The following is a 14,055-nucleotide window of genomic DNA, read 5'->3' on the forward strand; positions in this document are numbered from 1 at the left end:
CTCTTGAAGCATTTACCGGAATCATGTTTGGAGACTCTTCTAAATATTTTTGACACAATATGGACTTCAGGGAATTTCCCACCTTCGTGGCGTAATGCCATTGTAGTCCCTTTACCAAAGCCTGGCCGGGATCATACTGATCCGTCTAATTACAGACCAATCTCTTTAACGAGTTGCGTCTGTAAAACCATGGAACGAATAGTAAATAATCGATTAACATGGTATCTTGAAACCAATAATCTCATAACAAATATTCAAATTTGGTTTCAGGAAAAATCGTAGTACCATTGATCATTTGGTACGTTTAGAATCCTTTGTCAAAAATGCAATAATAAATAAACAACATGCAGTATCGATATTCTTTGATCTCGAGAAAGCATACGATACCACCTGGAAGCATGGCATTTTAAAAGATTTACATGATTTTGGTTTAAGGGGTCGTTTACCTCTTTTTATATCACAGTTTTTATCAGACAGGCAATTTCAAGTCCGAGTGGGTTCAACCCTGTCTGACCATTATAATCAGGATCAGGGTGTCCCCCAAGGAAGTATTTTGTCTGTCACTTATCAACTGCTTATCCAAGGTTTTAAACGATTCAATTGATGGATCACTTTTTGTGGATGATTTTAACATTTCTTGTCGCGGTAAGAATATGCATACTATTGAACGGCAACTACAGTTGTGTTTAAATAAAATAAATAAATGGTGTCTTGAAAACGGCTTTAAATTTTCTAAATCAAAAACTAATTGCATACATTTCTGCCGTAAATATAAACCACATAAAGACCCAGAACTGTTTTTAAATTGCACTCCCATCAAGGTTGTAAAAGAGGCCAAGTTCTTAGGTCTCATTTTCGACTCCCATTTAACTTTTCTTCCTCATATCAAATCTCTAAAAACTAAATGCCTGAAGGCACTCGATTTATTGAAAGTCGTGTCTAATTCAAGGTGGGGAGGGATCAAGCTACGCTCCTACACCTTTACAGATCACTTGTCCGCTCGAAGCTTGATTATGGCTCCATCGTATATGGTGGAGCCTGTAAAAGCAACTTAAAACTCTTAGATTCAGTCCACCATCAAGGTCTGAGACTTTGTCTTGGGTCCTTCAGAACTTCTCCTGTTGACAGTCTTTACGTCGAGGCAGATGAACCTTCTCTTAACCAACGCCGTATAAAATTATCTTTACAATATATTACAAAATTATATTCTAACGCGGTTAATCCTGCATTTCACTGTGTCTTTAATCCTCTTTATGAGGATTTGTATAACAAAAATCTTCTCTTGTTCCGCCTCTTGGGCCCAGAATTAAGCCATTTATTGCTGCTGCCGGCATTGAGCTGGAAAATATATCTCCTTCCCGTCTTCTTTCTTCTCCTCCTTGGCAGTTAGTTAGACCAGAAGTTGACTTAACACTTACAACATTTAAAAAATCGGAAACAAATGAATTGCAATATAAACAAGAATATAATCAATTAAAAAGAAAATATAATACATATAAATCCTTATATACAGATGGGTCCAAGGATGGTGGCGCAGTGGCTTGTGCCACTGTCATTGGGTCCAAAACAATATCTTCCAGATTACCCAATGACAGTTCAATTTTCACAGCAGAAGCTAACGCAATACTAACAGCTCTCAAGTATATTCATAAACATCCTAAATATAAACAATATATAATATTTTCCGACTCTCTCTCTTGCCTTCAGGCTATCAAAAATCTTTCTTGGAAACATCCACTTTTATTAGAAATTATAGAATTATATAATGATCTTGCCACTGGCCAATACGACATCGTCCTCTGTTGGTTATCCAGCCACGTTGGTATTTCTGGGAATACCTTGGCCGATCTTGCTGCCAAGGCGGCACTCAACAAATCTGTGACACCACTTCTTATTCCATACTCTGATTACAAAGCCAGCATTAGAACTTACATCCGTGATCTGATGCAGAAGAAGTGGGACACTCAAGTAGGTATTAATAAATTACATGAAATAAAACCCTATATTGGCTACACTTACTTGGGTTGTCAGTCCAGATTTGAAGAGGTCATCATGCGACGATGTCGTATTGGTCACACCAGATATACTCATGAATACCTGTTAAAAGGTGAGGATCCTCCGTTTTGTATCCCTTGTGATGAAAGAATCACGGTCAAGCATGTCTTGCTTGACTGTGTTGAATATTCCATCACAAGGGATATCTATTTCAAATGACGAACTATGAAGGATCTTTTTAGTAATATATGTTCTCATTTAATTATTGCATTTTTAAAAGAATTAGATTTGTTAACTGATTTGTAAATAGATAAATATTTTATTATTGGTAATTTAAATTAGTAACTGAGATTGTTAGTGGCTGTACCCTCAAAGGGGATTGAAGTAGCGTAAAATTATTGTCCTCCTGAGAGGGTACGTAAGTCCCAAAACATTTAGTCAATTTAAGTGTACCAGGTTTTTAATCGTAGTATTTTTGTGTTTTTAATGTATGGCTAAATCTCAGTATAACCGCCAATGGCTGAAGGGATGGTGTAAATCCAGCTAGGGTCCATGCAGGTAGCAAAGGCACTGTAAGTCCCCATGGTCCCTAGTATGGTGATCTACCTTCAGTTGTTGGCGATCTATAGCCCATTTTTACATTGTATTGTCTTCTTTAATTGGAATGTTTTAGCTTTGTTCGCTAGTTTTATATTGATATCTGTGATTATCTAGTATTTTTACTGTCCTTCGTTGACAGGGTTTTATATATTATATGTCTGTATTACAAATTTAGAACTAGTTTAAGTCACGATATGGCTGAAATATTGCCGATGCGACTTTAAATCTTAACTCACTCACTGGGAGAAGAGACAGATCGCTATCAGTCCCAGAACGACATTAATTTTGTCACTTCATTGTTTAATTGTTGTTTAAGTGCATGCAGGCAGCTGTGTGACAAGGGGACACAGTTGACAACACATTCCTGTCAAACGGTGATTGATCACTGAAATGTCTTCTAAAACCTGTACATCTCTTACTGTGTGCGCCTAAGACGGACAGCCTTCTTGGAGTTGGCAACTAATCATATTTGACATATATACTCATGCCAATAATGTTTGTTACCCCCTTCAATTTTATTAACAGGACTGAGGTGACAACCATTATTAGCATGAGTATATTTACAACCCATAGCAACCAGTATGACGTTTAAAGATGCTGCTGATCTACGATGGCCAAATGAGGGGATACTGCTACTGAAGTTGCCCCTCACCAACCTCTGCACCACTGCTTAACCAGAAACACATTGATAACACTTTTTCAGAGTGTATATATGTTTATTTATCTTTTGCAATATGTTGCAGATTTTGTTAAAAGACATTGTATTCATATAAATAATATTTCAGAATTATTTCAGAATTTTTAAGCTGGTGATTCCAAATGATTTTATAAATTAGAAGTCATTTGTAATGTTTCTCTTGCATTTGTCTCATGGGCGAATGTGCTTGGTACACATGAGAATGATTCTTATATAATCTGCTCATGGTGGATCCGAGTAGACCTCAAGCGTCTCTCAACATTTTCAAGCAAGGGCTGGTGTGGTCATTGTGAACCCACCATCGGCCCTGAAGCACTCCCCAGTTACAAAGGCTGCTTTATCCGAGGCTAGGAAGGCCACAATGTGACCAATTTCTTCTGGGGTAGCAGCTCGACCAATTGGCGTCGCATTTATCAGACTTCTATGCAACTGAAAAAGAGAGAGTGAATAAATGAGAGAAAGGATGTAGTATATGTGCCGCAATCAGAGAGTACATTAGGCTCTGGTACTACACGGTCACCAATCGTTACCCCATCCCACTTGAGAAGTCTGTGAAATAATGGGAAGTAGTCCTTGTTGTAGGAAGCGACTTTATGGCATTGTGACGTAAGGTCGAATGTCGTTTTATTGCAACGCCCCAACGGCTCACGCTATCAATCACAGGTTTCGACACAAGATTTTGTGGGGTAATGCACTTACCTGACCAGCTTCGTCACCAGTCGAAAACAACTTCGACACCATTTGACTGGGTACATAACCTGGGCTAAACAATGAAAATAGCATAGTGAACACACCACTGATAATGAATAATACACTTAAACTGAATACAATAGTGACAGTATGTCACAAACTACAATAACAATAGTAAGGGTATATGGATTAATAACAGGAAAACAAGTATAGGATATTCAATAACAACCACAAACGAAAACGAAAACCACAACTTTCAATCCAAACTTATGGATGTGACATTCATTTGCAATAGTTTGTATCACTCTTCTTTTCACAATGTCTAAAGATCTTCCTGTGCCTTGTTTTGTTACGAATACAGATCATCCTCGTAGAAGAGACTTACAAAAACACACGTGCTCAGATGAAACTACCTATTCCATGTCAGTCTTCCTACGTTATGCCCTATACCATGTATATTTTGTGGTGCTTGCGATGATACAGTTGTTAAACTTGTGCAATGCCTCAACAAAAGATTTTGTGTGTATCATCACCCATACCGGTGAGGAGATCCCGTGTAATATATTTTTGATATTTGCTCAGTGTGCAATTTAGGGATTCTCGACGTTGATTGGTCGATCGCTTATTTGTACATTTTCATTGGATGCCGGAACTACTTTCACACCACTGCGTCCATTCATAATATTTCATCGATTCATTGAAGAATTGTCCGTGCTGTAATCTCAATGATTCAAGATTTTATAATATAACCAAAAAAATATATACAGAATTTCGATTTTGATGCTAATTAAATGCTTTATTTCATAATTCATTAACAATATGGTGTCGTTTACTTAACATTGTTTTGTAAGAAATATTGTCTAAAATTTATAAAACCGTCCTTTGTCAACGAACTTGGCTACCCAGTTAAGTTCAATCAAAGTCAATGACCTGTTCAAAGTGGACGGAGACATCACTGGACGTGTAACGAGAATAATACAACCACTAAATTCCTTTCACGTGTATGTGATAAACATTGAATATGGTGAAATGGAAGTCGCAAGGTATGGACTGAACGGCTTCGATCGAAAACTGTTGTCGACTCGGACTCGGACTCGGATTAAATTTAGAGTTATTGTTCCTGACAAGGACACTGACGCGAGCCAAAACTAGGTCACAGTCCGTTTCAGCAAACTGTTACCGTCTTCTTAAACAAATGTTCACCATCTCTGCGTTTTATTGTTCCCTTGCAGATTGTCACTGTTATATAAGTTAACGTTAAAAAAGTTGACAGGTTTCTGCTGTTTTGTATCTAACAACAGTCACCCACCTTCAGACACGAGTAGGCTAGATCGACACATTCTGTCTGTGACTAAATATAGAATATGTGATTGTATTCGTTGTAAATTAACTTGAATACCTCTGAAAATATTTGTATACCTCTGAAAATATTTGTGACAACCTAACGAATACTATCTTTGTGGAAGTGACTAATAAGCTTTCATTAACACATATAAAATATAAACACATGTGATAGAACACATGGTGCCTATTTACTCAGCTTATTGTATCTCATTTTAAACTGAGGTCTAAGAGATCTACATCAAACAATCGGCATTAAGTAGGAATCTGTTAGCTTTTCAGGGTGTACTTGATTGCATTGACACGTACCCCGTGTGAAACCAGTTCTGTGGAAGGAAATGTTGCTTATTGCTTAACAACGCTTAGTGATATTTCGCGATCCTTTCAGTTTGGGTTCTGCGACAGGTATAGATCGTTCGGGAAAATGTCTCAGTCAGATTCTTTATCAAACCTTTTTACATGTAAATTCTTATATTTCAAAGTGTTCAAAACATTTATGATAACAGATTTTCCTTCCCATATGTATATATGCATTCATCAGATAAATCGGTGCACTGTATTCTCCATGACAAAATTCTCAACAGCAAACTGTAGCAGCTTTCAAAGACTAACCGTGAGCAAGGTATCTTGTAAATGTATCTATGGCCGCCTTCGACATGGCGTAGACACCTACACCCGGCATCTGCTCGGGAAAGAAAATAAAAAATTGGTCCATGACATTTGCAGGATATACGAGAATAACAGAAGCAGTTTGTTACCCTCATTTGAATATATGTCAAATGATATTTAAAGGAGGAATCTGATATTGCTGCCACTAATGCTAACTTTACTCACATATCACTCATTTTATCACACATCAACTTAGCTTAGTGCGAATACATACTGAACTACGTCGTGAGTGAGTGAGTTAAGATTTACAGTCACATCGGCAATATTTCATCCATATCGTAACTAAAACAAATATATCTTCACAATAAATAAGGGTAAATTATTAAAAAAACAAATGTCAGCGAAGGACAGTAAAAACAACTAAAATATCACAGATATGAATATGAAACTAGTATGTCAATCTGAAATATTTCAGTTACAGAAGACAATACAATATAAGAACAGGCTAGATATTGCCACAACTGAAGGTGGATCACCATACTAGGGACTATGAGGACTTACAGTACATTTGCTTCCTGCATCGACCCTAGCTGGATTTACACCAACCCTTCTCTTTTAGCAATTTTAGATAATCTGGGCATAAATTAAAATAACACACACACAGGAGGATAATACTTTTACAATACTTCGAACCCCTTTGCGGGTACAGCCACTAACAACCTCAGTTACTAATCTAAACTACCAATAATAAAATATTTATCTATACTGAGTCAAAAAAGAAACTTCACATTCTTTATTCAGGGCACTATAAAAGAACAAGAGATGGTAAGATGGTTAAATTGTTATTATTTCATTGCTGAGATCTGTGTGATGTACTCGATACACTGACAGTGCTATAATCAGTTCCATTAGGCTACACCGCCGTTCCAAAACATGGGTATACAGAATGTCATTTCACAAGAATATAAATGCAAAATTTCTCAGTTCAATATCGTGTATGGCCGCCCCGCGCATTCACCACTGCCAAACACCGTCTCCTCATCGACTGCCTGATGCTTGTGAACACGTGGTTGGGGATTCTGCGCCATTGCTCTTGCAAGGCAGCGCCAAATTCCTGCAAATTCTGAGGTTGGTTCCTAAAACCACGAAGCCTTCTCCCAAGTGCAACCCAAACGTGCTCTATTGGATTAAGGTCAGGGGACCTCGATGGCCAGTCCATGACGTTGATTCCAGCAAAACGAAGGAAATTTCGTGTCAACATCTCGGTATGCGGCCGAGCATTATCATGATGTAACTGTAGACCCGGGCCATGAGCCGCCATGAAAGGAACGAGTTCAGGGGGAGAGCACCTGGTCGCGGTTAGCAGCAGCTGTGAGGTTTCCACGGATGACCAGAAGTCGGGAACGGTTGTTCCCACAGAAAGCACCCCACACCATGCAACTTCCGCCCCCGAATCTGTCGACTTCCTGTACACAACATTGGGCATACCGTTCACGACGTCGTCTCCAGACTCCATGCCTGCCGTCCGCGAACCTGAGGGTATACCTGATTCATCGCTAAAGACGACTCGATTCCAGTCTCTCTGGGTCCATCGGAGGTGACGTTGGGCCCACAGCAGACGTTGACGTTGATGAAACGGCGTCAATATTGGCCAACGATATGGACGTCGATAATGGAGATTGGTAGCCCGCAACCGATTTCGAATGGTCTGTGAGGACAGTCGACCTCTAAACATCTCAGCCCTGGTTCGTGTAGCCGGCAGAAATCTGTCACGTAGGTGACGTAGGACGATTTGACGGTCCTCTGCTCGTGACGTCACACGTGGACGACCCGACCTTGGGCGATCAGAAGTGGTGCCAGTTTGTTGTAGACGACCTCGCAAGTCATACACAGTACGACGGCTGCATCCCATTGCTTTTGCGACGTCAATAACTGATCTTCCCGCATCCAACATGCCAACGGCACGTTCACGTTGCACATTTGACAATCGTGGCATTTCAAGTACCGTTAGAACTATGGTTCTTGAGGCCAATGCAAACACGTGCATATGAAGAAAACTTCGACGCGAAGATCACGTGATCGACTGCACGTGCAAAACCTGATTTGCCACTAACGTCATTTGCACGACGAATGGATGGGTTTGAGTGGGTTTTGCTAACGTTTTTCTAGAGTCGAAAGATAGGGATCCCATTTCGGATACATAGATGTATCATCAGAGAAAAATTATTCATTATTTTTCAAATTACATTTTGTGAAGTTTCTTTTTTTGACTCAGTATATTTACAAACCATTCATCAAAATCTATCTAATAATTCAATATCTTTTACAAATTCAAAAATTAAATGAACGTTAACAGTACTAAAAAGATTCTTAACAGTTTTTACATGGAAATACTTATCCATTGTGATGGAAACATCAATACAGTCAAGCAACTGGACTGACAACCCGAGTAGGTGTAACCGATAGTTGGTTTATTTTGAAGTAATTTATTCATACCTACTTGGGAGTCCCACTTCTTATGCATCAGATCACGGATGTACGATCTAATCAAAGGTTTGTCATCAAAGTATGGAATAAGAAGTTGTATCATAGATTTGCTGAGTGCTCCCTTAGCAGCAAAATCGGCCATTGTGTTACCAGAAATTCAAACGTGGGTTGGTAACCAACAGAAGACGATGTCGTATTGGCCAGTAGCAAGATCATTACATAATTCATTAATTTCTTTTAAAAGTGGATGTTTACAAGATAGATTTACAAGGAAGAGAATCTGAATAGATACAATATTGTTATCCCCCGCAACGCGTTTTGCGGGGGGTATTAAAATGGACTCCGTCCGTGCGTGCGTGCGTCCGTCCGTCCGTCCGTCATATTTGTCTTTTCCGGAGCAGAACTCTAAAACTGTTCACTATTTCTTTACCAAACTTGGCACATAGATAGATCTGGTGGTGTACTGGAGCCTTTTGGTAGTTTTGGAATTCTGAATAACATTTTTTTGGCGTTTCCGTGGCAACAAGTTCGACTTAGAATGAAATTAGTGGTAGTGCTCTTTTCCGGAGCAGAACTCTAAAACCGTTAACTATTTCTTCACCAAACTTGGCACATAGATAGATCTGGTGGTGTACTGGTGCCTTTTGGTAGTTTTGGATTTCTGAATAAAATATTTTTGGCCTTTCCATGGTAACAAGTTTGACATAGACTGAAATTGGTGATAGTGCTCCTTTCTGGAGCAGAACTTTAAAAACCTTTCAATACTCTCCTTCCACTTTTCTATGTACACACCTAAATATTTGACATAATCATAACTCGTAGACATAATCAAGAAGAGTATTTTGCCATTGCGGGGGATATTGATGATTTTGTCTTCTTGTTTATACTTAGGGTGTCTTTGGATACATTTAATAGAGCTGGATATTGCCCTGATTCTCATATTGCGATATATTGCAATAATTTAAAGAGATATTGCAATACATATTGTGATATATTGACTGGAAGGTTTCTGCCCAAGTGTGTACATCATTAATTCATAATAGCTCTCTGTGTGTGACATCGTCTTCTTAGTTGCTGTTACACCATACTTTCAGGCTCCCCGTCCCCATTGTGCATGGCTGTATGCCAATGGTTTACGGATAAATGAAATGATATAGAACCCTAATGTAGAATGTTTAATTGAAGTACTGTATTGGAACAAAGTTTTGCGAACAAAATGATAAATTTAATAGTATAACATGATTTTCATTATCAGCGTTGTTTTCTTTAACAGAGTACACTTCAAAGCAGTATTTAATTATTGTTACTGTATGTCAGTGATTCATTCAGATTCAACTCCAATATAAACATGTGTTAACTTGAGCTATTGCAAAATGAAAACAAAAACATGATTTAGGTGATCTACTTGAGCTTAAAATCTCATGTGACATCCAATATATTAGCAAGATTCTTGACTAGAATGTCATTATAGAGTCCCACAAAATTTATAAGACTTTGGCCTTTATGGTAAATTGACAACATATGTCCTATTATAAAACAAACACAATGGTCACTCAGAGCCAGAGTTTCTACTAATAAGTCCAAATAAAAGATTGGTCAATTTTTTTAGGGCATTTAGAAGTGAAATGCATAAGAAAAGCAAGATTTATGGATGTCACCTCCGCCATATACGATGGAGCCATAATCAAGTTTCGAGCGGACCAATGATCGATATGGGAGTAGGAGCGTAGCTTGATCCCCTCACCACTTAGAATTGGAAACGACTTTCAACAAATCAAGTGCCTTCAGGTATGTATTTTTAGGTATTTAATGTGTGGTACAAAAGTCAAATGAGAGTCAAAAACAAGTCCCAAGAACTTGGCCTCCTTGACATTTAAAAATAGTCCCGGGTCTTTATGTTGTTTATATTTACGGCAAATATGTATACAATTTTAGAGAATTTAAAGTCGATTTCAATTGGCCATTCATGAATATTATTGTGACAAAGTTGTAACTATCTCTCTATTATATGCATGTTTTTACCACGACTAGAAACATTAAAATCATCCACGAAAAGTGATTCATCAAATGAATGATTTAAAACCTTAGAAAGACTGTGTATTTTAATACTAAATAATGGTACAGACAAAATGCTTCCTTGTGGCACACTCTGATCCTGATTGTAATGACCAGACATTGTTGAACCCACTCGGACTTGAAATTGCCTGTCTGTTAGAAACGTTGATGTAGAAAGAGGTGAACCACTAGTTTAGTGTGAATACATACATAATAATAATGCTTATTGTGAACTACATGTGGTTTAATGAGGTTAAGTTCAAGAGGGTATGAATTAGTCTTGCATTTGCCGACATAACACTCACAATTGTAGACGTGTCACAAGACGAAATATTGACCACGTTTCCTGAAACAAAATGATTAAAAGATTTGATCAAACTAAAAAACTTATTTGACTGTACAAACATAAAATCTTCAAGATGAAAGCTTCCACGTTAAGATCTTATGGACAATCGGACAAGCAGTTATTAGAATTAGTCCAATATGTCGTTTCTTTTGAATATGTTACAGCCTCAAGACACACAATGTTTTCATTGAAACGATGAACTAAACAATTTGTGATGAAAACACCTCTTTCGAGAACGTCCAGCATATAGACCAGTGGAAAACTGATTTTGTGTGTAAATCTTCAGGCAATTTCTTTCTGCTGATATATTCTTCAGAATAAACTGTTCCAAAAAGGAAACACTCATGCATTCACATTCATTTAGAACGTACCTTTACTTTCAATCAAATGCGGTGCAACTAACTGTGTCAAAAACAAAGGTGCCTCCACGTTTATAGCCATTATTGTGTCGTACTCTTCTTTGGTCGTTGATATCAGCGGATTCAAATGTGCGATCCCAGCATTGTTCACCTAAACACAGGAATGATACAATTTGTTTGTTTGTGTTCTGGTGTAACGCCATACTCTGTAAACAATTATAAGGCGTCTGCTTGTAAATATTCCAGTTTGGAAAACCCAACAATTCATAATATGAGCAACGATTCACGCCCTCAAGGTATTGTGACACGTTATCCACCATTTAACCGCTGACCATCAAATCTGTTAAAACGCTTCTTACGACTGTGGTTTAGCCTAGTGGTTGAAGCGTCTCACTGAAGATGGCCTGAATTAGAGTGATATTACCAGAACGTTCCCTCAACGCCCTGAAATCTTCATGTGACGGGTGTATGGATTTTTATATAATGCTGTTGGCATTGTCATCTTTAACATGAGCAACCCATGTATATTTGGAATTTGAGGTGATGTCCATGAAACCCGTGTTTGTCCAGAGAAGCGATCGGGTAGTCAAGGACTTTGGTACATTCGTCTCACCGTATTCCTACAGTATGGATCGTTGCTTAAACTATCAATCCCAGGATGTTCTGGTCCTGCAACTGTCATGTGGATGGGTGATAAACGAGTTACATGAACCATCACAGTTTAAACAATATTTTCAAATTTTGATGTTATTACGACCCATCGATAACATTAGTCGAACGTGTCTGGCACCGTATCGATTACACATAGGTGGCCCTGCAGACTCAAGCAACAAACAACAACTATCGTGATAGTGCAGACAGTATTTATGCTTAGGTCCTTCTAGCCCCTCTGCAGAAGCCGAAGTATACTCACCAGTATATCTATTTTCCCGAACTTCTTCTTGGTTGCCTCAACGAGAGTCCTTCTGAAAGCATCCTGCGTGATGTCACCCACGTTTGGGAGAACATCCTGAAATAGAAAAGTGATCATCTTGATAAAGTAGTATTTCGATACAATGTAATAGTCAAATTGGCAGTGAGGAAAGAAAGTTTACGATTGCTTTTAGCACTAATTTTTAAACGAAATTGGAAACTAGCGATATCGATTTGTGGACCCTGATCGCATAATGGACATGACTTCCACGGCCAAACAGAATAGCGCCTTTGACTATTGGGGCAATGCATTAATGAACTGAATGGTGACATTATTTATTGATTTCTACTGACCTGACACCCTGCCTTCTTGCAGTTCTCGACCACTTCCTCCAAATTCTTTTGGTTCCTACCAGTCAATGACAGTTTAGCTCCTTCTTTTGCAAACACTGCTGCAATGCCTGCCCCAATACCCGAACTGGAACCTGTGTGTATGTGTGTGTGTATATATAATTCATTAATTTGTTGACCTAATATATGTTATGACATTAAACTCCAGATACCAATGTCCAATGTTCAGATGCATGCATCGTTCAGTATCTTGGTAAATTCTGATCACAAACCTTGACATGAATAACTTAACATGAATGACTAATAACAACATTAAACTATTGAAATGTTGCAGGAAAATTGTCCCAGCTCTTATATTCCATAGGGATGGTAATGCATAGATTCTAATTACTTAGTGTGACCGTCCAACAGCTGGAGGGAATAACACAAGTGACAACCAAAACATTATCAGCAGCCCGACCGTTATCATAAGGCTCTCAAATAACCTCACCGACAGCACCACAAACAACATCTGCTACAGTAATAAATAAATGATATGTATTTGGAATGAACGTCATTTCCAAAGGAACAGTTGGAGGAATAACAATAATTATAAGCGAGAAAACCCGAGGCAGGAAACTCGCTCCGAACAAAAGCAACATTAACAGTACAACAAACATCAGCAGCAGCACCGACATCCTCGACATCACAAATCCATGACCAGCTGATCCATAAACAACACAGACGTGCACTCGCAAAATCAAGCACCATCAGTTTCTTGACAAACATCAGCAGTTAAATAATGCAAAAATAACATACAGCACACACATAACATCTGCATTAGCGACACAAACATCAGTACCACAGTCAACATCGCCACCACGACCCAAGAACAGCAGCAAATCAAGTGTTCATGTGGTCAGAGGTTTCCCCAATAAACCTCAGTGTATGCTTATCCTGTCACGTGCCTGATAGGACCTGTTGGCCTACTCAGTATTTCGGTTGATTTCGTGTCCTCGCATCTCAACAGCCTCACAAGGTCCATCAGTCTACTTTCTGGTCTGGTCACTGTAATTTACGAGCCACGGTCAACTATTGCTGACTGTGTTCATTAACAAATGCCCTAACTTCACCACCCGATTTCTACTCGCTTCTTGCAACACGCATTACTTGCTGACATATCACTGTTCGGGGATTCAAAATCATGGAAGGCAGATCCTATATAAGTATAAACAATCTCACCTGTAATGATAGCAACTTTCCGACTCAGAGCCATTTCAACATCAGGTAACTTATCAACAAGTCTATTTCGTTGAGACTCAATGTCCTGTGTGTAATGCAATACCTTTCACGGCGACGAGTCAGGTGATTGTATTATCTACAGCAGGAACGGGTCAAGTTACAGATATCAATGTTGACACATGTGCACACTCGCTCTACAGCTATTTGTGTCATGACTCAACCTTACATCACGACTTGGCAAGTCTATTTATGGCCAGTAAGACAATATCCATGACTCGATAGCCTGACCACCACTTCCATCCATTACGAAAAAGGGTATATCACCTCTGACCTGGGATCATCACCAAGATACCGTTTTACTGTCGGAGGAAAGATAGGCTAATTGAATTTTG

At 38.7% G+C, this 14,055-nt stretch overlaps 1 protein-coding gene across 2 annotated transcripts; it reads right to left on the reverse strand.

Annotated features, from left to right (window-relative positions):
• Positions 1-3,284: 3,284 nt before the first annotated feature.
• LOC124282326 (uncharacterized oxidoreductase MexAM1_META1p0182-like) lies at positions 3,285-13,797 on the reverse strand. 2 transcript variants are annotated; one of them, XM_046718295.1, is made up of 9 exons: positions 13,664-13,797; positions 12,446-12,576; positions 12,093-12,188; positions 11,192-11,330; positions 10,780-10,820; positions 5,936-6,005; positions 5,613-5,649; positions 3,992-4,055; positions 3,285-3,721 (listed from the first exon to the last, which is right to left on the reverse strand). In XM_046718295.1, exons 1-9 carry the CDS (start codon positions 13,695-13,697, stop codon positions 3,557-3,559), a joined length of 777 nt encoding a protein of 258 aa, XP_046574251.1. In that variant the 5' UTR covers positions 13,698-13,797; the 3' UTR covers positions 3,285-3,556. The 2 variants fall into 2 exon arrangements, with proteins under 2 accessions (XP_046574251.1, XP_046574258.1); XM_046718302.1 differs by lacking the exon at positions 5,613-5,649 and having other exon boundaries at positions 3,671-3,721.
• Positions 13,798-14,055: the final 258 nt, after the last annotated feature.

This window comes from Haliotis rubra, unplaced genomic scaffold (genome assembly GCF_003918875.1).
Source record: "Haliotis rubra isolate DU_JTF1 unplaced genomic scaffold, ASM391887v1 Scf1089, whole genome shotgun sequence".
In the NCBI taxonomy this organism is placed as follows: domain Eukaryota; kingdom Metazoa; phylum Mollusca; class Gastropoda; order Lepetellida; family Haliotidae; genus Haliotis; species Haliotis rubra.